General features: G+C 67.1%; 1 protein-coding gene across 1 annotated transcript; it reads right to left on the minus strand.

The window, feature by feature from the left end:
* Window positions 1–177: 177 nt before the first annotated feature.
* TRPM5 (transient receptor potential cation channel subfamily M member 5) lies at window positions 178–22,637 on the minus strand. Its single transcript, XM_067750731.1, is given in 34 exon segments — window positions 178–280; window positions 532–602; window positions 952–1,021; window positions 1,750–1,882; window positions 2,059–2,240; window positions 2,677–2,815; window positions 5,902–6,076; window positions 6,138–6,270; window positions 6,458–6,535; window positions 6,537–6,574; window positions 6,698–6,945; window positions 7,077–7,165; window positions 7,400–7,512; window positions 7,909–7,956; window positions 7,959–8,008; window positions 8,011–8,034; window positions 8,357–8,414; window positions 8,416–8,481; window positions 8,557–8,715; window positions 8,775–8,983; window positions 8,986–9,082; window positions 9,346–9,368; window positions 9,371–9,463; window positions 10,586–10,630; window positions 10,856–11,076; window positions 11,163–11,244; window positions 12,386–12,511; window positions 12,514–12,571; window positions 13,189–13,355; window positions 13,956–14,313; window positions 14,474–14,599; window positions 20,556–20,657; window positions 21,165–21,332; window positions 22,542–22,637. Coding segments are annotated over 34 exon segments (3,948 nt in total).
* Between the last annotated feature and the right edge of the window lie 108 nt (window positions 22,638–22,745).

The raw sequence follows: 22,745 nt of genomic DNA on the forward strand, positions 1-22,745 counted from the left end.
AGTGCAAGCGTTTCAGAAAAAGACCAGCCTCTTGGTGGGCGACACAGGTTGGGCATGGACTCCAAGGCAGCTAGCTGCCCACCTAACGGGAGGTGCCCCGCACAGGGCACTCAACAAGTGTCTGCTCTCCTGGGCCTGGCTGGTTGGTTCTGCTCGGGGTCCTGAGGGCTCTGCCTGTCAGGGGGGACCCACGACACACCGCTGCACCCCGGGCCCAGGACGTCCAGGGAAGGTGCCGGGCAGGGCAAAGCCCCGAGCCACATCCTGCTGGGGGGCTCCACTGGAGGTGGGGGCAGGCAGAGGCTCGGGAGTCTGGGTGGCCACGCCCTCACACCCTCGCTGCGTCGGTGGGCTTCACCAGAGGGCCCCTACCCACCCTGAAGACTGTGGTCAGCCGAAGGCCATCAGAGACGTAGGCCGGGCCCCTCCCAGGACGGGTGGGAAGCGGAGGCCCAGGTCAGCGGGCTGGCGGTGGGTTGCTCCCGCCCACCCTGCCCCAAGCCCACCCAGGACGTGTGGGGACAGCCACACCTACTCCAGTAGCTGTTCCTGCGGGCCAGCGTGTCGGCCATGGAGGAGAGGAGCGCCGTGCAGTAGTCGACCTGCAGAAGGGAGGCGTGCTGGGAGCTCCCGGGCCACGCCGTGCCCGCCTCCCCTGCCCACCGGTGCCCGCACTGCTCTGTGACCCTCCTCTGGTGGCTGCCTCTCGGAGGAGGCGGGGGGGTGGGGGAGCAGGCCCTCTGGCACCGTGATGCGGGGAGTAGACGGTGAGGGGTCTTAAATGCAGGACCCCCCTGGGGAGAGTTGCAGGGTCTCCCCCTCAGGGAAGGGTGGGTACAAGTACGAAGCCCCAGGCCCTCCCTGCCCCTGCCCTGCCCCTGCCCTGACTGCTGAGCCCCGCGGCCAGGCCCCTGCACCGGGAGAGAAGGGCGCCCTGGTGTGCCTGCCTGCCTGAGACTCCAGACGCTCGACCCGCTTCTGCTCTCTCAGGCCCCCGAGGTACTTGGCTACGAAGTCCACCCTGGGATAGGAGCAGGCAGGCAGCAGGCCCTGAGCGCGGGGCGGGGCGGGGCGGGGCGGGCTCCCAGATTGGGAAACCTTCCCGTCCTCCCCCATCCTGTGGCCCAGGCCCTTCGGGTGGGTTTGGGGGGCACTGAGCCTCTGTGGGCGCCTGAGTTCAGGGTGCTCTGGCCCTTCGGGCCTGGGTGCAGAGCTCTGCTGCACCCTCCCTGCAGGCACGGGGCGGGGGCGGGGTTCTGTCCAGCAGTGGTGGGCGGGGCTGTCCCCACCCCTCACCCGCAGGCAGGACCAGGCACGTGGGTCTGAGAGAGAGCAGAGAACACCATGAGTGTTGGCCCCATCCCCCAAATGCAGGGCAGGCAAGGCCCCAGCAGAGCTCTGGCCAGGGTCGGGAGGGAGGCCGTGTGCTGGACCGGGCCACATCCCTGCCCCTCTCGGCCCGTTTCCCCAGCTCAGGCCCTGTGACGTGAGAGCCCACGCCAGCTGTAAGGCAGCCTGACGCCCAGCAGTGATTCTAGTAAAGACCTCACAGCCCCCAGTCCCATGGCGTGAGATCCGACCCCTCGCCAGCTCCGCCGGCGCCTCTACTTACCGGCACCCTGCAGGGGAGGCGGCCAGCGCTCCAGGCTGGGCCCTTGCCCCTGTAAGCCGCCCTGTGGGCTCAGCACCCCAGGCCACCTGCCACGCCCACCCAGGTGGGTGGGGCGGGGCGGGGCCGGGTCAATGCACCTGTGGGCCGTCTTCTGCGGCAGCTCCTCCCCGCTGTCCTTCCTCCGCCTCTCCAGCTCGCTCAGGAAGTTCTCCTTCTGCACCGCCTCCCAGGTGACCATCTTCTGGTCCAGGGGCTCCGGCAGGTCCCTCTCTGGGAAGGCCAGGCAGCCTCAGGGGCAGAGCCAGGCAGGAGGAGCCCTCCCTGTGGTGCGGCAGCCTGCAGTGTCACTGCAGACGGGGCCAGGGCGCGCTGCCCCTCCCCAGGCCCAGGGCCCCCCCCCCGCCCCCCACCTCGGTCCGGGCAGCTGAGTCCAGCCCAAGCCTCACCCAGGCGCGCCCCCTTCTGCTGGGCCTCCTTCCGGAAGAACCTCTTGAGCACCAGGTTCAGGTGGCTGAGGAGGATGAAGGGCGGGGCAGGGGCGGGGCGTTCGTGGTTCTCCACGATGAGGTGGTAGCGCTGGAACTTCCAGAAAGTGTCCGCGTTGCCCTGCACCACCTGGAACGTGTAGCTGCGGACGCATGTGGGCGGCGGTGGGCACATGGCCCGGCTCCCTGCGCTGTTCCTGGAGTCCCAAGGGCTCCCCCCGCCTCGCCGTCCCCTCCTCCTGTGACTTCTCTCCACTCCTCTGGGGTCTTCCACTGCCCCATCTGCTGCAGCCTTCGCAGACCCGGGCCCTACTCCCTGGGGGGCGGCGGCCTGGGAAAGCATCGCCACTCCACCCACACGCACGCACCTGCCCTGCCCTGCACCACCTCCTAGGTGCCCTGACCTCCAGGCCCAACCCGAAGGGGAGCCACAGTTTTGGGTGACACCCCATTTCCAGGCCCCTCTTGAGGGCAGAGGTGAATGCAGCTTGAAGTCCAGAGGGCCAGGCAGGTCTGGGCCAGAGATGCTGGAACTAAGGGCCCCCCGACGTGGACGGAGCAAGGAGGCAGGGCGGGCACCTGAGCATGGCGATGAGGGAGTTCATTAGCAGCACGTTGGTGACCAGCAGGAAGGTGACCAGCCAGCTGGCGTCGAGGTTGGGGCAGGAGGGCGAGTCCTCCAGCAGCGGGGGGTGCACGGAGCAGTTCACGCAGGCTTCTGAAAGGGGAGTGGGCTCAGTGCAGCCGGTGCGGGGCTGAGCTGCAAATGCCCTTGGGTATCGAGAGCTCTGTCCCGCAGTCGAGGCCACCCTGGGACAGAGGGCCCTGGTTAGGCGGCCAACTCTTGTGGTTTCCTGGGGGTCACCTGGGCTTCGGCGCTGAGTTCCTGTCGTGGGACCCTCCAGTCCTGGGTGCCTGGCCTAGCGGTGCTAGCCCCACTTCCGCACTGCTGCTGGACCGAGCTCACAGCCAGACCGCAGGCTTTGGAGGCAGCGCCGAGGCCGTGTGGAGGACCCCGGTTTCTGCTGGTTGCTTCATGGGTCACCCCCAAGCACCACCACCACCGCCAAAGGCTCTGCTCAGAGCCAGTGTGGGGAGAGCTGGCCTCGGCAAGGGGAGGTGGAGTCTCTCCTGCAGGACTTCTCAGGGCCTTTATGGCCCTACTGCCTATCACAGGACTCTGAGCTGGGGGGCAGATCTGCACCATTTCCAAAGCCTATGGAGGCAGAACACCCTTGACACGGATCACTGTGGGCATGGAGACAAGCCAGCCTGAAAAGTGCCCTCTGGGTGGGGCAGCCCCTCCCCTGCCTGCCTCTACCCCTGCAGGGCCAGCCTGGACCCCCACCCCATCCCAGGAGATGGGAGGAAGGTGCGGAGGAAGCGGGGAGAGTGCGCCTGCCCATCAAGAGGGCTTGTGACTCCAGGTGGCGACCTCCACAGGCCGTGCGCGTGCGTGCGTGCGTGCGTGTGCGTGCGTGCATGTGCATGGACGCGGACACACGCCTGCACGTAGGCCTGTGTTTCTGTGACTGCCCCTCCCAGTCTTCATGCTGTGACTGAGTCCGGGGGGCACTGGGGGTCTCTGGCTCTGTGTGTGCCTGTGTCCCTGCCTCCCTGCTTGCGTGTCAGGCTGGCAGGGCCTGTTTCCGTGTCCGCGTGTCTCCCTCACGGGGGTGAGTCCCTCCTGAGTGAGTTACTGTGATGGGGGTTGGTGCGTCCCCACGTGAGTTCCCTCCCCGCCCACAGATCTGCCCGGCGCTGATGGGTGACCCTCCTCCCTCCCTCCCTCCGGCACCCCGAGAGGTGGGCCAGGGCCAGGCCTGGAAAGCGTGTCTGTGAAGCTGTAAACCTGTCTGATGGAAGCGGCTCCGTGGTCACGAGACCCCTGCGTCTCCCCCATAACTCTCAAAGGCACCACCAGGCTAGGCTGGGAAATGAGTTGTCCTTGTCTCTGACCTCCTAGAGCCCAGAGACGGAGCTCTGCCCTGGACGCTCAGCCCCCAGCTCCCGCGGGTGCATGTGGGGCAGGGAGGGCAGGGCGGCCACCGGGGAGCCCCGCGGGCTGCCTTCCCTCTTGGCCATAAGTGAGGGAATTACTCTTGGCTGTACCACCGTGGGCTCACAGGGAGGGGCCAGGGGTTGGGGGGGCGGGTGAAGAGAGATAGGGAGGGAGACAGGGACCTGCGGGACCCTCCGTGCCGGCCCAGGCCCGGCCCTGGTCACGGACTTTCCACCGTGGAACTCGGCCTGGCAGCCACAGCAGCACTTCAGGCTGGACCCCCAGGAGTCTACCCTTCCTCCGTCCTGCCCAGGTGGCCCCAGGCTCCTGGGGACCCCGAACCATGACAGAGTTCCCTTGAACCAGTGTGTGGCCGTGGGGGCAGGAGTGACCCCCCCCACCCCTGCCTGGTCCTGGGGGCGCCCACCTCACTCCCCTCCTTCCGAGGGGCCCCGTGGGACTGGGGCAGTTGGGGGTCATGGTAGCATCCGCCAGCAGGGGCCATATGGTGCGGGCGGGGAGGGCTGGAGGGCGGGCAGGGCCTCGTTAAACTAATGGCCTGGAAACTGGTGCCCACGGATGAGCAAACACCGGCCCCAGTGCCGGGGGCTGGGGGCCTAAGAAAACAGTGGAGGAAATGAGCCTGCAGAGCACCCTAATTAGGAGGCAAGTCCCATGACGGCCCAGCCCCCCCGCCGCCCCATCCCGGAGGCCTGTTTGCTTCGGTCACGTCCTCATCCCATCGACAAATATTTACCAGGTCGCGGGGCGCTGACCTCGCGTCATCAGCTGCAGTGGCCGCGGTCAGGCCTCAGGGACAGTGTGCCCGTGATCGCCCGGTGGGCCCCAGGTGGCCTCAGTCTGACACCAGCCTGAGCGAATGATCCCTCCGCCCCCCTCCTCGCGCCAGGAGTGCCCGGCAGGGCGGGTGCCCTGGGCCCCCACACTGGGCCCTGGCTGCTGGCCCACCTTGCTTGAGGGGCTGGTCCCCCCTCCCCCTCCCCGAGTCCCAGCCATCCCAGAGCCTGTACAGGCATCCCCGCCGCCAGCCCAGGTCTCCCTGAGCCCCCATGGCTGAGCCACTCTGCCCCCCACACTGTGCTGACTTGTGGGAAGTTCTCAGAGCCTCCACCAGCCCCAGCGCCCCCAACCCCCCGTACAGGGGCCGCCCTGGAGACACCCCTCAGACAGACCACACACACCCGGCCGGAGATCAGGCACACACACTGGGTGGGTCCCCAGAAGCACAGATGCCATCAGGAGCGGCTTCCTAGCTAAGGGCCTTTCCAGCAGGTGGGCCTGAGGCTGGGTGCGGGGCCGGGTGGATGGGGGCTGACAGGAGACCTGATGCCCACTGGGGACATGCCGGGGGGACGGGGCAGCTGGAGGGCCCAGACCCCAGGTGACCTGTAGTGCCTACCCATCCCCCCTCCCGGCAAGCCTCCCGCCACCCCACCCAGCCTGCTCTCTCTCCCTGCAGCCCCGTCTCCATCTCCAGCCCGAGGCCCGACTTTGGGGCCTCCGCAGCTGACACACATCAGCCCAGAGCTGTCCCCTGCTGGACGTGGCCCTGTGTGGGTGGGCAGGGCCTGGGGGGCCAGCCTCGGGGACCCCCCGCTCTCAGCCACTCCAGGCCGGGGTCTCCTGTGACCCTCAAACACCCCTCTCAAGGGCCACCTGTCCAGGGTCTTACAAAAGGAACGTTCATAACTGGACTCGGTTCAGCTGCACCTTGGGGTGGGGGTCCCACGTAGAGTGGGCACAGAGGACCCCCCACGCCCACCCCCAGGCTGCGTGCTGACCGTCGATCTCGTCCAGTGGGATCTGCCCGAAGATCTGTAGGTACGGCCGGTAGAGCACACGGCGGAAGATGCACTCCAGGCGCCCGTCATGGGGGTGCAGCAGCGCCTGGCTGGTCACGCCGTAGGCCACAAGCCACATGCTCAGGAGGAAGAGGAGGAAGAAGACGTCCTTCATCTCCACGGCGGGTAGGCGAGTGGGGAGAGAAGCATCCGCCCTCCCGGGGGCGGGGGCTCACCATCCACTCCACGATGATGATCTTGGGGCCCGGCTGCTTGTGGAGGGCAAAGACGTGGATGAGCCGGGGCGTGAACACCATGAAGTCGATGGCAAGGATCGTGCGGCCGGCCTCAAACACTGAGGGCAGCATCCTGGCAGGCGGGGGGAAGGCAGGCTGGACGGCTGCTGGTGCCCATAGAGGGCAGGGGCTTCCCCCAGGACACACAGCACGGGACGTACAAACACAGGGTTTCCGGGGCCTGAGCAGACCCATCCTGAAGCAGCCCGGCCCACCAGCCCACCAGGGCTGCCCCTGCCAGGCCTCTGGGACCCACAGACCTGCAGGTGACACCGACGACGAACGGGAACATGGCCACCATGCCACACTTGTTCCAGTTGTTCTCCACGTAGAGTGCACTTCTTCCCCAGGTGCGTGTCCTCATCTGTGAAGAAGCCCTGGCAGAGAGCAGACGGCCCGGTGACGGCTACCTGGGCCCCCACCTAGCTGGGGACAGCCCCGCCATGGCCAGGCTGTGACCGTCAGGGATCGGGGCTCGGTGGGCTGGGCCCACTGCTGACCTGCCGGATCTCCTCCAGCACCAGCGTGAAGACCCAGAAGTAGGGGGTGACCTCAGCCCCCGACAGCCCCTGGGGAGGGGACCTGGAGTCCACCAGCAGGACGTGGGTGAACAGGAAGAGGAATGCAAAGTACGTGACCACGTTCCCCAGGACCACGGTCACGGGTGCCCCCCAGGACTTCCGCCAGCGCGTGAACGAGGAGGCGGCTCGGGGCCTCGGCCGCGCTGAGTTCCTGGCGCCTTGGCCAGCTGCTCCGCCCGGCACCACGAAGGAGGCCACGGCCAGTGATGAGACGGGTGGCCAGAGCCCCGAGCTTGCCGCTGCCCACCGGCACCCAGCCTCCCTGCCACTGCCCACCCTCTGCAGGGCCCTCACCGACTGCCCGGGCCACAGAGCAGCCTCTTCTCCGTGTCCAGACTGCCCAGCCCCTGCAGGTCCTCTGGGCCCGTCCTTAGAGGGGCCTCCTCACTGGGAGCACAGGGGGCCCTCAGGGACGTGGGAAGGGCACCCAGAGGCCCTCCACTTGGTCTCAGGCACCAGCCAGCAGAGGAAGTGCTGGACACACTGCGAAGGGACACGGGTAGGGGGCGTGCATAGGGGGGCCCACACGGATGCTGGATGCGGCGTGGGCCGGCGCCGGGGACGTGCCGCCACCAGCCCCAGTGAAGCCCAAGGCCCCCCAGCCGCTTTGTCCTGACAGACCTGAAGGTGATGAGGTTGGTATACACGAGGCCCGGGAAGAGGAAGGCACCCAGCAGCCTCAGGATGGGCGTGCCCGCGGCCACGTCCCCCCACCAGATCTCGGTCAGGAAGGTCTGAAATAAAGGCACGGTTGCCCCCCCCCCCCCGCCCCCGCCTCCACACCTCTGCCCTGCTGTGCCCGCAGCAGGCCTGCCCTTCCAGGTTCAGCGGGAGCATCGCCCCTCCCAGCCCTGGCTCCTGGAGTTCCTGGAGCCTCTGCCCTGCTGGGGAAGGAAAACCCTTCGACGGGGCAGGCCCGGCTCGGGGGTCCAGGAGGGCTGAGCTGAGGAAGCGGGGTTTCTTCCGAGACTGGAGGTGGAGAAAGGGCTGGACGTGGGGGGAGTGGCCAGCTGAGGGAGCCCCCCACCCCCATGGCCAGGACACAGGCTGGGGGAGGCACGTGAGAGGGGTCGGCTGGGGCACGTCCTGTCTGCCCAGCCCCTCGCCCCACAGCCCTCCCCGGGGCTCACCTGCACCCCGTTGTGGGCAAAGAAGGCCTCGGTGTCGGCCTCGGTGGCCACAGGTGCAGACACGTGGCCCTGCTGCATGAGCGGTTCCGGCGCACCAGCTGTTACGGTAGCACTAGGAGAAGAGGTCTGCCGAGGGCGCGGCCGCTGCCACGATGCCCAGGCCTGGCCCGCCTGCCCTCCTCCTCCGGCCGGCCCTCTGCCCTGTGCCTGCCTCCCAGGGGGCTGGTGAGGCCAGGGAGAGGCCGGCCACACAGAGGCTGTCGGGATCCTGGGGGCCTCCCTCTCCCCGAGTGTCCCCGCCCGCCCGGCCACAGGCCCAGCTGGCCCGAGCCTTGGAGCTGCGTCCTCGTCAGCTGTGTACCCGTCTGCCCCCATTAGGATTTTGGGGGGAGCCCAGTAGCCCCGAGGCGCACAGGGTCCCTGCAGCCCCCACTGCTCGGCTGCCTACCCAGGGCCAGCTGCTCGTGCTTGGCCTCACGCAGGGTGCGGCCCCCCTCGGCCCCCCGGCTCCAGGTGGGACATCTCTTTGAGGATCTTGCAGGCGGCCAGAGCGGCTGCCACGCCCTCCTGGCCCTGGGAGGCCAGGTCTGAGGATGCGGCTGCCTCCCCCACCTCCCCAGGGACCCGGCCCCTCCCCGGAGTCCTCACCATGGCCCAGAAGTAGGTAGCCATCTCGTGGCGGTTCTGCAGCGCCGCCCACAGGAACAGGTCCCTCCAGGGGTTCTCGCTCCTCTGGTTCAGGTCCAGCAGCCCCTTCTGGCCCGTGGGCTGCCGGACCGGGCCCTGCTCCTGGAGGACGGGGGTGTCAGCCCGCAGCCGCGGCCCCGCCGGCGCCCCCCTCCTGCCGCCCGCTCACAGCTCACTGCCTGGTAGAGCCCACGGCAGGCGTCGTGCGTGAAGTCCCTGAACACCCGCGACACCTCGTGCAGGGAGAAGGCGGGCAGCTCCCGGGCCTGCTGGGCGCCCAGCCCGGCCCACGTCAGCCGGCCTTCCTCGTGCGTGCGCTGCAGCAGGTGGAAGAGCAGGCTCTTGGGGGGTACCGAGCGGTAGAGCTGCTGCAGCCGCCCGTATGTCAGAAGTCCGCCACGTTGGCGCCACTGTCCACGAAGAGGCGCGTGAACTCAGGCTTGCTGCTCACCGGCGCGTCCATCATCACCTCCTCCAGGTCGTGGGACTGGGCGGAGAGTGAGAGGGAGCCGGTGGGTTGGGCGTGGGGACCTTCGGCAAGGCCCCCGCCTGTCCTGCTGCGCCGGGTGGCCCACACCCGCCGCAGTTCAGCCCATCCTGCCTTGGGGTGCAGACGAGTGAGGCAGCAGCAGGAGGTGCCCCGGTCGCCCCCGGCCCGCGCAGCCACAGCTGGGCCAGGATGGACCCGGACACCACCTGCCCTAGCCCTCCACGCGTCCCCGCCCGGATCTGGCCACAGTCGGGCAGCACCTTCCACTGCACGTCCCTGTTGAGATCTCGCTCCTGGCGATGTCCACGCGGTCCCAGGCCACGGGCAGCTTCAGCTCATCCGGGCAGTCCTGCGCCTCCTGGCTACGGCTCTTGTGGGCTGTGGGCGGAGGAGGGGAGGGGGGGAGGGCGAACCTAGGCGCCGGCAGAGCCGCTGGGCACAGGGTCCCTCAAGGTGACTCTCCTAGACGCACAGCCACGGGAATGGCGCTCTGGTTCGCTCCACACCCTCTAGATTCACAAGACATCCCAAGACCCCCAGGAGCCAATGCTGGGAGCGCCAGGACCCCAAGGGGACCCCAAGGGTGAATGGAAGAGCAGGGGGCCGGTGGCCTGTCTGGAGGAGACTCCCCTCCCTCAAGGGTGTCCCGGCCCCCTGCCCCGCACAGCCCCTCCCTGCCTGGACCTGTGTCCCCCACCAGCGGTCAGCCCCTCCACAGGTGTTTATGTCCAAGAAGAAGCACGTCAGGTGACAGCCAGAAAGTGGAGACAACCCGAGTGTCCATCAACAGAGGGACAGAGAAACAAAATGTGGAATATTACTCCACCCGAAAAAGGAGTGAAGGCCGACACAGGCTACAACGTGGACAGCCCCCAAAACGTCGTGCTCAGCGAAGGAAAGACGCCAGTGGCCACACAGTGTGTGATCCCATTCGCAGGAAATGCCACAAGTGGGCAAATCCTTAGACACGGCAGATGCGGGGTTGCGGGGGGCTGGGGGAAATCGGGGTGACTAGCAGGGCTCTTCTGGGTGGTGGAAACGTTCTGGAATCAGTAGTAACGGTGCACAACCTTATGAAAACGCTACAGCTCCCTGAATTAATTGAACACTTTAGTTTTTTAAATTGTGATAAAATATAGTAACATAAAACTTGCCAAAGGCAGGACTTTCTACAGATTTGCATGGAGGCCTTGCACGGAGGCCTTGCACGGAGGCCTCGGTAGGCTCTGTATTCCTCCAGTTCTGTTACGCGTGCTGCCCCCGCCGAAGCGAGCAGTGACCGGTACACACGCCCACACACTAGCACGCTCGCCCACACGCTCACACACACAGCAGAGTGCAGCCGTGCCAGGGGTCCCTCCCGGCCACTGACAGCCCCCAGGCGGCGGCCTTGCCCCTGGAGGCCGAGACCCAGGACGGGGCAGGGCTGGGAGCTGGTCAGCCATCTGCCTCTGCCCGGTGCCCTCCGCAGGCCTCCCAGCGGGCGCGGCCAGGCCTCACCTTTCACCAGTGCCTCGAGGATGGACAAAGGCCCCGAGTTGGCGCCTCAGGCCGGGCACGTGGTATATGACCCCATGTCCCCCCCCGTGAGAATGCCAGCCCTCTGCCCGCTGGGCCCAGGGCAGCCCCACCCACAGACCGAGGCTCCGCCCCCAGGCGTGAGGGCCTGAAGCAGGGGTGAGCACGGGAAGGTGGGGTAGCTTTGCAGCCAGAGGGGCCGGGCGTGGGCACTGCAGGGGGCGGGGTCTGGGGTAGGGACCAGCGCTTGGCCCTCCTGACTGCGGTCCTGGCCGGTGTATACCAGTTCTGTCCAGTGCACGACGTCCTCCCAGGAGAAGTTCTCACTGGGAAACTTCTCTCTAAACTGCTTCTCGGCCACCTGGGGCACCAGGAGGTGGGGCTGGTTTGTCAGGGCAGCAAGCATGTCGGCGATGCCCCCCGAGCCCGCCAGGATCAGCCATGGGCCGGCGTGCTCCACGGCCCTGGAAGTCCTGTGAGGCGGGCAGGGAGGGCCAGCAGGCCGAGTCAGCTCCAGGTCCATCCCTGCCCTGGCGGGGGCCCCGCAGGAGGCCCCCACCTGCTGCCGCTGCCTACCTCCAGGGTGCTGGGGTCACCGTTGACCAGCAGAGAGAGGACGGGGATCTCGATGCTGCTGGAGCAGACGCAGCACGAGGGCCACCCAGGTGCCCGGGCGAGCGGAGGGCCTGGGACCCTCCCCGTGGGGTGACCACCACGGCCTCAGACCATCAACTTGCCACGTCTTCTGGGCAAACTCCAGCCAAGAGGCTTTTTCTAGAGAAGTGTGGGCTCCAGGCTGCCCCGTCACCCGGGGACAGGATGCCAGCCCCGCACCTCACTATGCGACGTGGCCGCTTCGTGGCTATTTAAACCTCAAGTTGAATATTCAGTCCCTGGCTGCACCAGCCTCATTCCGAGGGCCTGGCATCTCCCCGCATCAGGGCAGAAAGCTCTATCGACCACCAGGTCATCCGAGGCCCACGGAGCACGTCGAAGAGGTAAAGGAGGGGCGCTGGTCAGATTTTTCCCCAAACAAACCAGAAATGAGGCTTCTGAAGGTGAAACCTCAGAGAAGCCTGGACCTGCTGGGTAGGCTGTGTGGGAGGAGCCCGGTAGGCTGTGTGGGAGGAGCCCGGCAAGCTGCTGGGAGGACTCCAGGCAGGCGGGATCGTCCCCCCGCCCCACCCCCAGCAGGGGCCCCTCTAACTCCTAAGGCGCCTCCTGAATGAATGTGGGGGATGCTTGGGTCGCGTGGGCCGCCAGGCGTCGGGAGCACGGGGCTCAGCGCTGCACCCGCGTGGTGGTGGTTTAAACACGGCTTCGGTTGTGTTTTCATCACAGGGTGCTCAGTCGACAGACGCGTCGCGCTGCTTACACATATTGGAGGCAATCATACGTATCTTGTCTATAAACAGTCGTGCACTAGTGTTAGCAACAACTTTCGAACCCGCCACTGGCCGCAGCGGTGCCCAGGCCTCGGACAACACTGCCCCCTGGTGGCACCTTACGTCGGGCCAGTGGAGGGAAATAGGCTTCTTGAAACTCGGAAATCTCTTTTTCTTTCCAAAGCTCAGAGCCCACCCACAACCAGAGCCTCTAGCCAGGGGACCCCCACTGGAAATCGACCTACAGCCACTCCCCACAGCTGTGTCCCCTGCCGCCGTGGCTGGCAGCCCTGCCTTCAGCCGGGAATGCCCTTCCCTGCCCGTCCTGGTGGTCCTTCCAGCCCCGTCCACACGCTGTGACCACCCCCATCCCGTGTTCCCTGGCAGCCTCCCTGGGCACCCAGGCAGCCGGTCCTTTGCTCCGAGATGTGCTTCTCCAACCTCAGCCGCAGCTCTGCGGGCTCGCTGACCTTCCCAGGGGTGCCCGGGTCCACCAGGATGAAGTGGGAGTGGTTGTTTTCCGGGGGCAGAGGGGGCCCTGGTTGCCACCATCGTCCATGAGGTAGTGGACAGGGCTGTCCTCCTGGGTCCCCCATGCACGTCAATGAGGCCTGGGCAAGGCTTCTGTCCAGGGCCCCCGCCCTCCAGATGGAGGGAGGGCTTGCTGCTGTTTTGGGGGGCCCAGAGGCAGGCACAGGGAGGGGACTGTCTAGACAGAGCCCAGCGCTGGGGGGAGCTTCTCTCACAGGGCCGCCTGGGCCTCATTGGACCTGCCTCAGACCCCTCCCCATGCCGTTCCCTGGGCGATGCTGCCACCTGCTGGCCACATGCTGGGCACGCGGCTCCCAGCTCCCCCTCGGGCCCCTCCCCTTCACCCCCCTCCCCCTTCCTGCCTTCCCCCCGTCTGCCCTCCCCCTCCCCTGGCTCTGAGTCATTTCACTGCCTCAGTCCTTCAGAGCAGCCTCGCTCCCCCCACCACGCCCAGGCCCGTGAGCCCCCGAGGTCAGGGGCTGGTCTGTCCACTGCTGGCCTGTCCACTGTGGAGAGACTCAGTCACAGGTAGAGGGCTGTGGTCAGCTGCGAGGCTGCCTTGGTGGCCTCCATAAGGCATGCCCTCCTGCCCTGGGGGGTGGCCGATATTCGGGGGCCTCCCAGGCCCACCGTGTCCCAAGGCCACAGTGCCCCGAGCCCGACACTCACCTGGGCATTGTCCAGAAGCTGACGGTGCAGCACGCGGCCCAATGAGGCAATGCCGATGGCCACCACGTGGGCCTTGGTGGACGTGCTGGCCAGTGAGTGGTCACACACAGCCTGTCCGACGTACCGGGCAAGGCCCACATGGAGTGCACTGGTCAGGATCCAGGCACCTGCAGACCCGGGAGTCACTGCGCCCAGCGGCCCCAGGGCCCCCTCCTGCCTTTGGGGCATCTGCTGGGAGCTGGCCCCCCCAGACGCCATCTGGACAGAACAGGCCACGACTCTGTCCCGTGGCCTGTGCTGGGCCAGAACCCAGGAAGGTCTTTCCAGATTACAAAGCCCTCAGCCCAGTGGGTGCACAGACTGGGCTTTTTGTCTTTTCTACAATCAATCATTTCTGGGGTGAAGGAGACCAGAGACCCCACGTCCTTGACTGGGTTTTCTGAAGGCCCAGCCGGCCTGAAAATAAAGCCCAGAAGTTTGATTCTGACCCCAGCGACTGGCCAGATTCCTCGGGCCAGATTCCTCCCCCGAGGGAAGCAGAGGGGGCCAAGGGGGCCCACCCACGGGCAGCGGGGTGTGGAAGCTGGCGCTGCCCCCGGGTGTCTCGCTGAGGCCTGTGGGCCCCACGGGGTGGCCGGACCCTCCTGGGGAAGAGGCTCCTCTGCTGCGTCCCCGGGGCTGCTCCCACTGCCACCGTGGCACTGTCAGGGAAGGGTGACCGTGGGGTTAGCGGGCTGCGGGGCTGAGGCCCTGGCGCAGGGCCTCACGTGTGCTCTGAGCCGCCTTCACCAGCCCCTTTCGCAGGACGTCCCTCAGCCATGGCTTCAGGGCAAAGGGCCGCTCCTCGCCCACCAGTGACATGAGTGTGTTGGGCATGGGGGTACTGAGTATGGGGGTGCTGGGCACGGGGGTACTGAGTATGGGGGTGCTGAGTATGGGGCTGCTGGGTAAGGGGGCCCTGGGCACAGGGGAGGGCTGGGCTCCACAGGGTGGGGGGGGGCAGGGTCGCAGCCAGAGGCCAGGGGGCTCCCGCAGGCCCCGTCTTGACTGCTGTGTGACCTGGGCGTCCCCATCCCCTCGGGAGAGGCTGAGGCCGGAGAGAGGAGGGTTTTGGACACGCTGTGCCTGGGCATAGGAGGCAGGAGCCGGAGGGCGCTGCCAGCTCCGCAGCTGTCTCTGCCTGGGGCTCTGAACAGCCCCCGGGCACCTGCCACCCCCGCTGTGGGAGAGCGGGCGCCGGGGCTCAGTGTTGCGGGGAGGACGTGGGGTGCGGGCAGACTCTCACCTGGCCTCGCTTCTTCCCAGACCCTCCGAATTCGATCTCACCCTGGCACAGGCCCGGCCCCTGTTGGTCGCCAGCACACTTGTGGCTGCCAGGACGGGAGCCCCCGGCACCCTGCATGGGCCCTGTCTGCAGGGACAGAGCCCACTCCTGAGGGCACGAGAGGCAAACGCTGCCCCTCTTCCTGCCAGAGGCCGGGGCCGCCTTCGCCAGGGGAGCCCCTCTCCCCAGACGCCGCTCTGGCAGAAATGGGGGGCCACCAAGAGGGTGTCTGCCCCGGTGCCCTTCCCACCGGCCGGCCCTCCTGAAGCCCCACCGTGTGGGCTCCATCTCCCCCTTCCCCAGCCCCGCCTCCTGGCCCAACACCCACCCCCAGTATGCTCCCACTTGCCCCTCCCTGGGAGCAGCTGCCTGCCACGCCCGTCGCCACTTCTGCAGAGGCTTTGGCAGGGGGGTTCCTGGAAACCCCAAGAGGCTCAGTGGAAGTCTCGCAGCCCACCCGCCCCACACCCCTGTCAGCCCGGGACACGGATGGGACTCTGGGTGTGCCTGGTGCCCAGGCAGAAAGCAGGTGGAAGGCAAGCAGGCGAGGCCTGTGTACACAGCTCAGGTGCTGGGGGACCTGGGGGGCTGGGCGGGAGCCAGGTGGGCCCAGGAGGCCCGGGGAGGGAAGGCTCTAGCCGTCCCCTGCCCCTCCCACCACCCAGGGACCTTCCCACCAAGCCCTCACCCCTGGCCCAGCGCTGCCCACGTGCCTGGCGGGGTTGGCACATTAGCAGAGACTCGGGAGCCACGCCAGGGTCCCAGGAGAGGCCCGAGTGACAAGGACCTGGGTCCCATCAACCTGCCTGACAGCAAGCACCCCCAGCGCCTCCCGGACCCACTGCCGACGGCTGCCAGCCAGGGCCCAGCCCGGCCCCCCACCACCTGCCCACGGCGCCGCATGGCCCCCACTGCCTGTCTCCAGCGGCTCCTCCGCGGGCTCAGCGGGGAGAGCACGCCCGCCCTGCCCCGCCCTCCCAGAGCCTGGGGCCAGAGCACAGGAGGGGCAAAGGTCTTCTCAGAGCCGGTGGGACCCCAGGTCCCAGGAGACCTGAGAGGCCCACCCTGTGAAGCTCCGTCTCCTTGGTCGCCCCGTCCATCACGGGTGTCGGCCGCGCCCCGTTCGGCTGGGGTATTTTCCCAGCTTCCCCAGGGTCAGCCCCACCCCTGGACGGATGGGGTCCTTTGGGAGAGGAGAACGAATCTCTCGGTAAAATGCTTTCCTACGAGGCCAGGCCGGCCCTCCGCCTCTTGGAGAGGGGCCACCTGGGCACACAGGACGGGCCGGTGGAGGCGCACCTGCAGGCACGACGTGGCCCTCCCACTGTGTCCCCCAAAATCACGTGTCCAAGCCCTAGTTCCTGGTGCCTGTGAACGCGCCTTTTGTAGAAATGAGCTCTTTGCGGATGTCATCAGTTTAAGAGCAGGTCGTTAGGATGCGCCCTCATCCAGTGGCCTGAGTGTCCTTATGAGAAGAGGGAAGAAGCCCAGTGAAGATGGAGGCAGAGAGTGGGGGGATGCGGCCACAGCCCAGGGACGCCTGGACACCCAGAGGCTGGAAGAGGCGGGCAGGACCCTCCGCTGGAGCCGCTGGAGGGGGCTCGGCGGGGCAGCACCTTGGTTTGGGATTCTGGCCTCCAGAGCAGCGAATCAGTTCCCGTTGCTCTCGGCCGCCCATCTGTGGGACTTGTCACAGCTGCCCAGGCCGCCCATACAGCCCGTATCTTGTCCCTTCCCCCGTGCCCACACCCAGGCCCTGTCCCCAGACACTAGCCTCCAGTATTAAAACCCATGATCACCAGCTTGGAAAGGCCATATTCAAATCCCACCCCTCTGCGCTCCCTGCTCTGCGGTGGGAAGCGGGAGGGTTTGCATCCGCCCCGCCCCCCAGGGCTGGGCCTGATGCTGTTGGTACCAAGAGCCTCTGAGGCCCGGCCCTGCCAAGACACGGAGGGGAGTGGGGAGACCTGCACGCGACCACACAGCCGGGGGAGGCTAGACCTGGCCTGGGCTTGGGCACCGGCCAGCGCTCACCCCGTCGGCACTGCCCGCCCTCTGGGTTATAACAGCAGGGGTGTCCCAGGGCGGCTGTAACGAGCGACCACCAACCGGGCATCTTGAAACAACAGGCGTTGAGTCTCTCGTGGTTCTGGAGGCCAGAAATTCCAAAGCAAGGTGTCGCAGGGCCGAGCCCCCTCCGGAGGCTGGAGGGGAGGGTCCTTCCTGCTCTGGCAGCTCTGGGGGCTCCAGGCGCCCCTGGGCTTGTGGCCGCAGCCCTCCAGCTCTGCCTCGTCTCCAAGTCCCTGTCCAAGCCTCCCTCTCCTTATAAAGACACCGGTCATTGCATGAGGGCCTCCCTGCTCCGCTGTGACCTCATCGTAACTAACTGCTTCGGCAAAGACCCTCTTTACAAATAAGGTCACGTTCTGAGGTTCTGGGTGGACATGAATTTGGGGGGACACTCTTCAACCCCAAAGCATGGGCAGCGACATGGGATGTGTTCGCATCATGCGGGGAGGGGGGCGCTGAGCAGGGGCCCGGGGCCTGGCACCCCTCCCGCCGCTGGACGCACCCCCGGCCCGGGCTGTGTGCGGGGACTGGGCAGCACCGCTGTGCTCACAGGCCGAGAGCCTCGGGTTTGCTCCACCAGGGAGGGGGACCTGGAGGGGGCGGCGGGGGGGAGGGTGCTGTGGGGCTCCCCGACCCCTAGCCCACGTCGCCCTTTCCTCACTGACAAGGCAGGGGTCTTCACCGTCCCCGGGGCCACGACCTGCACCCCTCACCCCACACCCTGAAGGCCTGGGCCCGACCCCTGGCTTCCCAGCCACGGGGGGCCAAGAGGGCATTGGGGTCCTGTGCTGAGAGCTGGGGGGGGGGCACTGGGCCAGATGCCAGGCAAATGGGGCCACCAAGCGGGAAGGACATGCAAAGGGTGCATTTGTATGAACAGCCGTCCGGGTCTTTGACGGCCCTGGTCCCAGAAGGGGTGGGGGGGAGTGTGGGTCTGGGCAGCTGGGGGGCCTGCGTCACCCCCCGCTGGAATCCCCCCTCCCCCCCACGGCCGACAGGGAGAACAGAGGCAGGATCTTCAGCCCCAGCAGCAAGGGCACTGGGGGCTCTCGCTCGGGGGGGCAGACGGCCGCCCCTGGTCAGAGGCCACCAGGGAAACGGCCCCAGCGCAGGCAGAGCCGGGTGGCCAGGCCCCGGGGGTCCCAGTCCACCCGGCCCTTCCCGGCTGTGTCACTGGGCAAGCCCCTCACCTGCTCAGCCCCTCTGCTCCTCCCTGAGATGGGAGGAGAGGGCACACAGGGGTCCCACACTCAGCAGGGCGGCGGTCAGCACGGCAGCCCCCGGCCCCCAGTGAGGACACGGGTCTCCCGGGCCAGGAGCGGAGGTCACAGCTCGGGGAGGGGGCAGAGAGGGGGCACAGCCGCCCACGTGCTTGTGAGCCCCCCAGTGGACAGGCACCGGCTCTGAGTCCTGGGTCCCTGAGTCTGGCCCCCAGGGCCGCGGGGCCACCCCCCTGCCCAGACCCACCCCGAGCCCCCCTCGCCTGCAGAGGGACCATCTGGAAGGCTGGGCTCTCCCCAGGCTCCAGAGAAGGAGATGGAGATGAGAGGCAGCCTGTGGCCAGGGAGGAGGGTGCCCCCACTCCCGCTCCCTGCTGGGGGCTGGCGGCCAGGGCGCCTACCTGCTTGCTTTCTCCCCGGGCCCGGACACGCGGCTGCTGGTCAAGGAGCGGGTGGGGGTGCCCACAGCCTGGCGCCCGCCCTTCCACCCCCTGCCACCACGCCCGGCACCTGGGCAGCCAATGCCGTGACCAGCGCCGGGCGCCCCCGATCTCCACCCCACCCGGCCCACAGGCCTGCTGGCGGCCAAAGCCACTGGGCGCGAGGGCCAGCCTTCCCCGGGCCTGCCGGGTCCCGTGACCCCCTTGGGCGTGACCAGTCTCCCAGTGCCAAGAGGTGGCCCCGTGTGGGGCTGGCTGCTGCCCCTCCCTCCCTCCGCGGCCTGGGGACGGGAGGGGCCGGCTGTGCCACACCCGTGTCTCCGCCTCCCAAAGGCCCCCAGTTGATCTCGGCCGCAGGTGGGAATGGCCGCCTCCAGGGGGTGTGGCCAGCCGTCCCGTGGAGGACGCGTGGGCAGAGACTGGGCCCACAAAGCGGAGAGGCGCGGGTGCCCCGTGTGCGCTGTACCGGAGGGCGGCACAGCTGGGCCAGCTGTCAGGTGGTCAGCACGGCAGGCTCCGCACAGACACTGTCCCTTCGAGCAAGGGCAGCACGGGGTGGCCCTGGAGCCCCACAGTCCTGGCTCACACCCTGCCAGTCCCTCGGGCTCCTTAACCCTGGGCCTCAGCTTCTCTGAGAAAATGGGGATCTGAGTAGCCCGGCTTCAGGGAGCTTGCGGGTAACACATGAGAACAGACAACACTTCTGTGTGCCCCTTCCCCAGAGACCCCAGGACCCCCTCCCAGGGACCCCTCATCCCCTGAGGTCTGGAATGGGGGGAGACCCTGTCCAGGCCCTGTGCTCTGGGGCCCCCCGTGGCCTCTCAGGTCTGGCCCGTTGGCCACCAGGGGGCGCCCCAGGACCGCAGGCTGGTGGAGGTGGCCCCGCCGGTGGAGGTCGCTTTGCCCTGGACACGAGGGCTCCGTCCTGGGCTGGGCATGTCCCATCGATGGGCCTGGAGCCCGCCCAGGGAGGAGAGGGGCCGCCTGACGATCCCTCAGGAAAGACTGGATTCCAGATAAGTAGGGCTCCAGGGCAGGGACCCCACAAACCCTCAGGGCCTGAGACCCTGTGGATGAGATTCTGAGGGGGAGATGTAAATCTTGGGGTTCCTGGGCGAGGGCCAGCCCCAGCCCAACTGAAAGACCAGCCTGCGTCCACACCCCCTGCTGGCCTGGGGCCTGGCCCCGCTGTGGGTCCTGCCAGCGTCAGGGGTATATGCAGAGTGAGGGGATCTCCCCAGAGCCTCCAAGCCTGGGGGCGGGAGGCACACGGTCCTTGGCCGCCTCCCATCCTCTGTTCCAGGCCTGCCGTCTACCCCGGCCTCCTGGACGCTCCTCTCCGGCCACCCCCAGCCCAGTACCAGGCTGTGCTCCTTCCCTGCCTACAACCCTCCGTGGCTCCCTATTACTCCACAATAACACCCCACCACGAGCCCGCAGCCCTGCCCCGCCCATTGCCCACCTCTCCAGCCGTCTGGCCTCCCCCTTGCCCTCTCGTCCAGCCTCAGAGCCTCCCCTTCTGCCCACCCCCGTCCCCCTCGTCCCCCCCCTCCCCCAGCCACATCAGCTCACAGGCCTCCCTGGGTCTCTCTCTCCACATTACCCGGCATCACTTTCCAGGGAGCCTGACCCTCTGAAGGGACCTTTCATTCACTGGCGTGCTGTCTGTCTGCTTCCTGCCTGGGGTTCCCGGCCACTGAGCCTCCCGGGCCCAGAACAGGAGTTGCTGGGAGGACACACAGTGAGCAAGTGGATGCGGGGCGTGGACGTGCGTCTATGCAGGGAAGCCTTGTGACTGAGGGGCTGCGGCCAGCGTGGGGTGTGTTCACGCGGGGCGCCACTGAAGGGAGGAGGTGCCCGGGGTCCCCCACACCCGCTGCCGTTGTTGGGGGGATGTCCCAAGTTCTGCCTTCTGCTCCGTTTCCAGCCGCCTCCACCCCCTGTCCTACAACTGGGTCCAGGGCCGGAGCCACTCGGGACAGGACTGAGTTCACACGACGACACTTGCTTTGGGGGAGAGGCCACGCCTGGCAGAGCGCACGCCAGCCCCCAGGCCTCTGTCCCTGGGCCCACCGTCTTCTGTCCCCGGCTGAGGCCTGGGAGGGAGGGACATATGCATATGCCCCGCCCCCGACAGAGGCCCCGCCCCCGGCCCCTCCCCGTGCAGGCTGGATGCCTCGTGGGGCTTAATTTGCAGGAAGACTCCGCCTCCCGAGCCACCTCTAGTCTTTGTCTCCCAGGACAGGAGCCACGACTCAGACAGGGGCCTGGCTGGCCCTGGGTCTCCCTGCTGGCCTGGGGGCCTCCTCCGACCCGGTGCCTCCCTCGGGTCTGCGTGAGGTCGAGACTCAGGCCCTCGGACAGGAAGCGCCCTGCCCTGGTGCTGGGGACGGGGAACGCCACCTCTGGCCACTCCTGGGGGGAGAGCGCAGGGCGAGCTCCGCGGGACGGGCCACCGCCCGCCGCCTCTGGACTGCCCCGAGCACCCGTGGTGAAGGCTGAGAGCCCGGTGCTTCACCCCGTCTAAGGGTCGTCCACGCCGAGTAGCTCAGACTTGCCCCCCACCTTGCTGACCACACACACGCCCAGGTTTCTGTAACACCCCGCTCACGGGACTCGGGGGACGCCCACAGCTCTGAAGCTGTGCCTCATGGGCCCTCACCCCCCAGCCGTGGCCAGTATCCTCCCCCTGCTGCCGTCACAGATGCAGGGAGAGAGGCCGGAGAGGCCCAGCTGGGGCTGAGCCGAGACTCGGGCATGGTCACGGGCCCAGGCTCATGCCCTCTCCCTCCCGCCATCCTGTCCCGGAGTTTTTTGGAGTCCAGGAAGGAGACACCCCCAGCCCACTCCCCTCTTCCACTCGGCGCCTGGTGGTAAACGCAGACCTACAAATACGGGAGCGCCTCCCGTCCCACCCGTCACCGAGGAGCAGCCGTCCACTTCAGCCCCGAGAGCAGGTGCCACTGTGGAGCGCTGGGCAGGCTGCCGGCCCGGCCTGCGTGAGGGGCAGCCCCCGCTGAGTCCCTGGACAGCCTGCGGGTCCAGGTCCTGATGTGAAGCGGGGACGGTGATCCCACTGCCTTGCAGGGCCTGTGTGGGAGGGAGAGCGCTTGGAAGAGAGCCGGCCTTAGAGCTCCCGGCAAGAGTCCCATGCAAGGACCAGTGTGTGCGTGTGCGTGTACACAGCGTGTGTAAGTGTGAGGATACCCCGCGTGTGTGTGTGTGTGTGTGTGTGTGTGTGCGTGCGTGCACATGTCTGTGGACACACAGGCTCTTGCCCTGCAGGTGCAGCTGGAGCACGTGGGCATCGGGCCAGGGGGACCACAGCTCCACCAGGCCTCAGCTGCCCCTCTGTCCCCTTCTTCTCGGCCCCCGAGGAGCCCGAGAGACTGATTCTCCCTCCCTGGGGGTCAGTTAAGGCTCAAACCACAGGCCTCTGTGGACCCCCCCCCCCATTCTCCCAAGCGCACCGTCCACCTGCCTTGCCCTCGACCGTCGTGTCACCTGCTAGCTCGTCCAGTCATTCAACACAGATTTGCTGAGCAACGTGTAGGCGCCAGGACTGTGCTGGGGGTCAGGTGACAGGCAGACAATGAACAAAGAAGCAAGTAAGAAGCAAATTTTAAAAAAGAAATGACTAAAATGGTTGTAGAGAAACATAAAGCAGGCAAGAACCTGGATGGAGGGTGGATGGACGGTTGGGGGACTTTATTTTTAAATGGCCAAGGGATACCTCATTGGGAAGGTGACATTTGTGCAAATAATTGAAGGAAAGGCGGTTCATCTGCCCATCATCATTCACTTACCCACCCCTATCCATCCACCCATCCATCCACCCATCCAGCCATCCATCCACCCACCCATCCATCCATCCACCCACACATCCACCCACCCATCCATCCATCCACCCACCCACCCATCCATCCATCCACCCATCCACCCACCCAGCCACCCATCCATCCCTCCATCCACCCATCCATCCACCCACCCAGCCATCCATCCACCCACCCATCCATCCATCCACCCACACATCCACCCACCCATCCATCCATCCACCCATCCACCCATCCATCCATCCACCCACCCACCCATCCATCCATCCCTCCATCCACCCACACATCCATCCCTCCATCCATCCCTCCATCCACCCACACATCCATCCATCCCTCCAGGCATCCACGCCTCTCTCCAGTCACCCACTCACCCTTTGTTAACTTCTCCTGGGCGCCTGGACTCAGAGGTGAGTGAGTCAGCCTCAGCCCTCAGGGGCCCACACGCGACGGGGAGGGCAGCTCTCACCCCCCCCCCACCCCAGGCTCTGGCAGCTATCGGGGGAGGAGGTGGTGGCTGGGCGAAGCACTCCACCACGTGGCACGTGAGGTCCTCGTGCGGCATCTCCCGGGTCTGTGTGTCTCACAGAAAAGCTCTCCATCCCCTGCAGGCAGGGCCTGGCCTCCCCTAAGCAAGGCTGGGAACTCAGTAGGCACCCCGTAAACACCGGCA

Source organism: Pseudorca crassidens, chromosome 9 (assembly GCF_039906515.1).
Source record: "Pseudorca crassidens isolate mPseCra1 chromosome 9, mPseCra1.hap1, whole genome shotgun sequence".
Lineage (NCBI taxonomy): Eukaryota > Metazoa > Chordata > Mammalia > Artiodactyla > Delphinidae > Pseudorca > Pseudorca crassidens.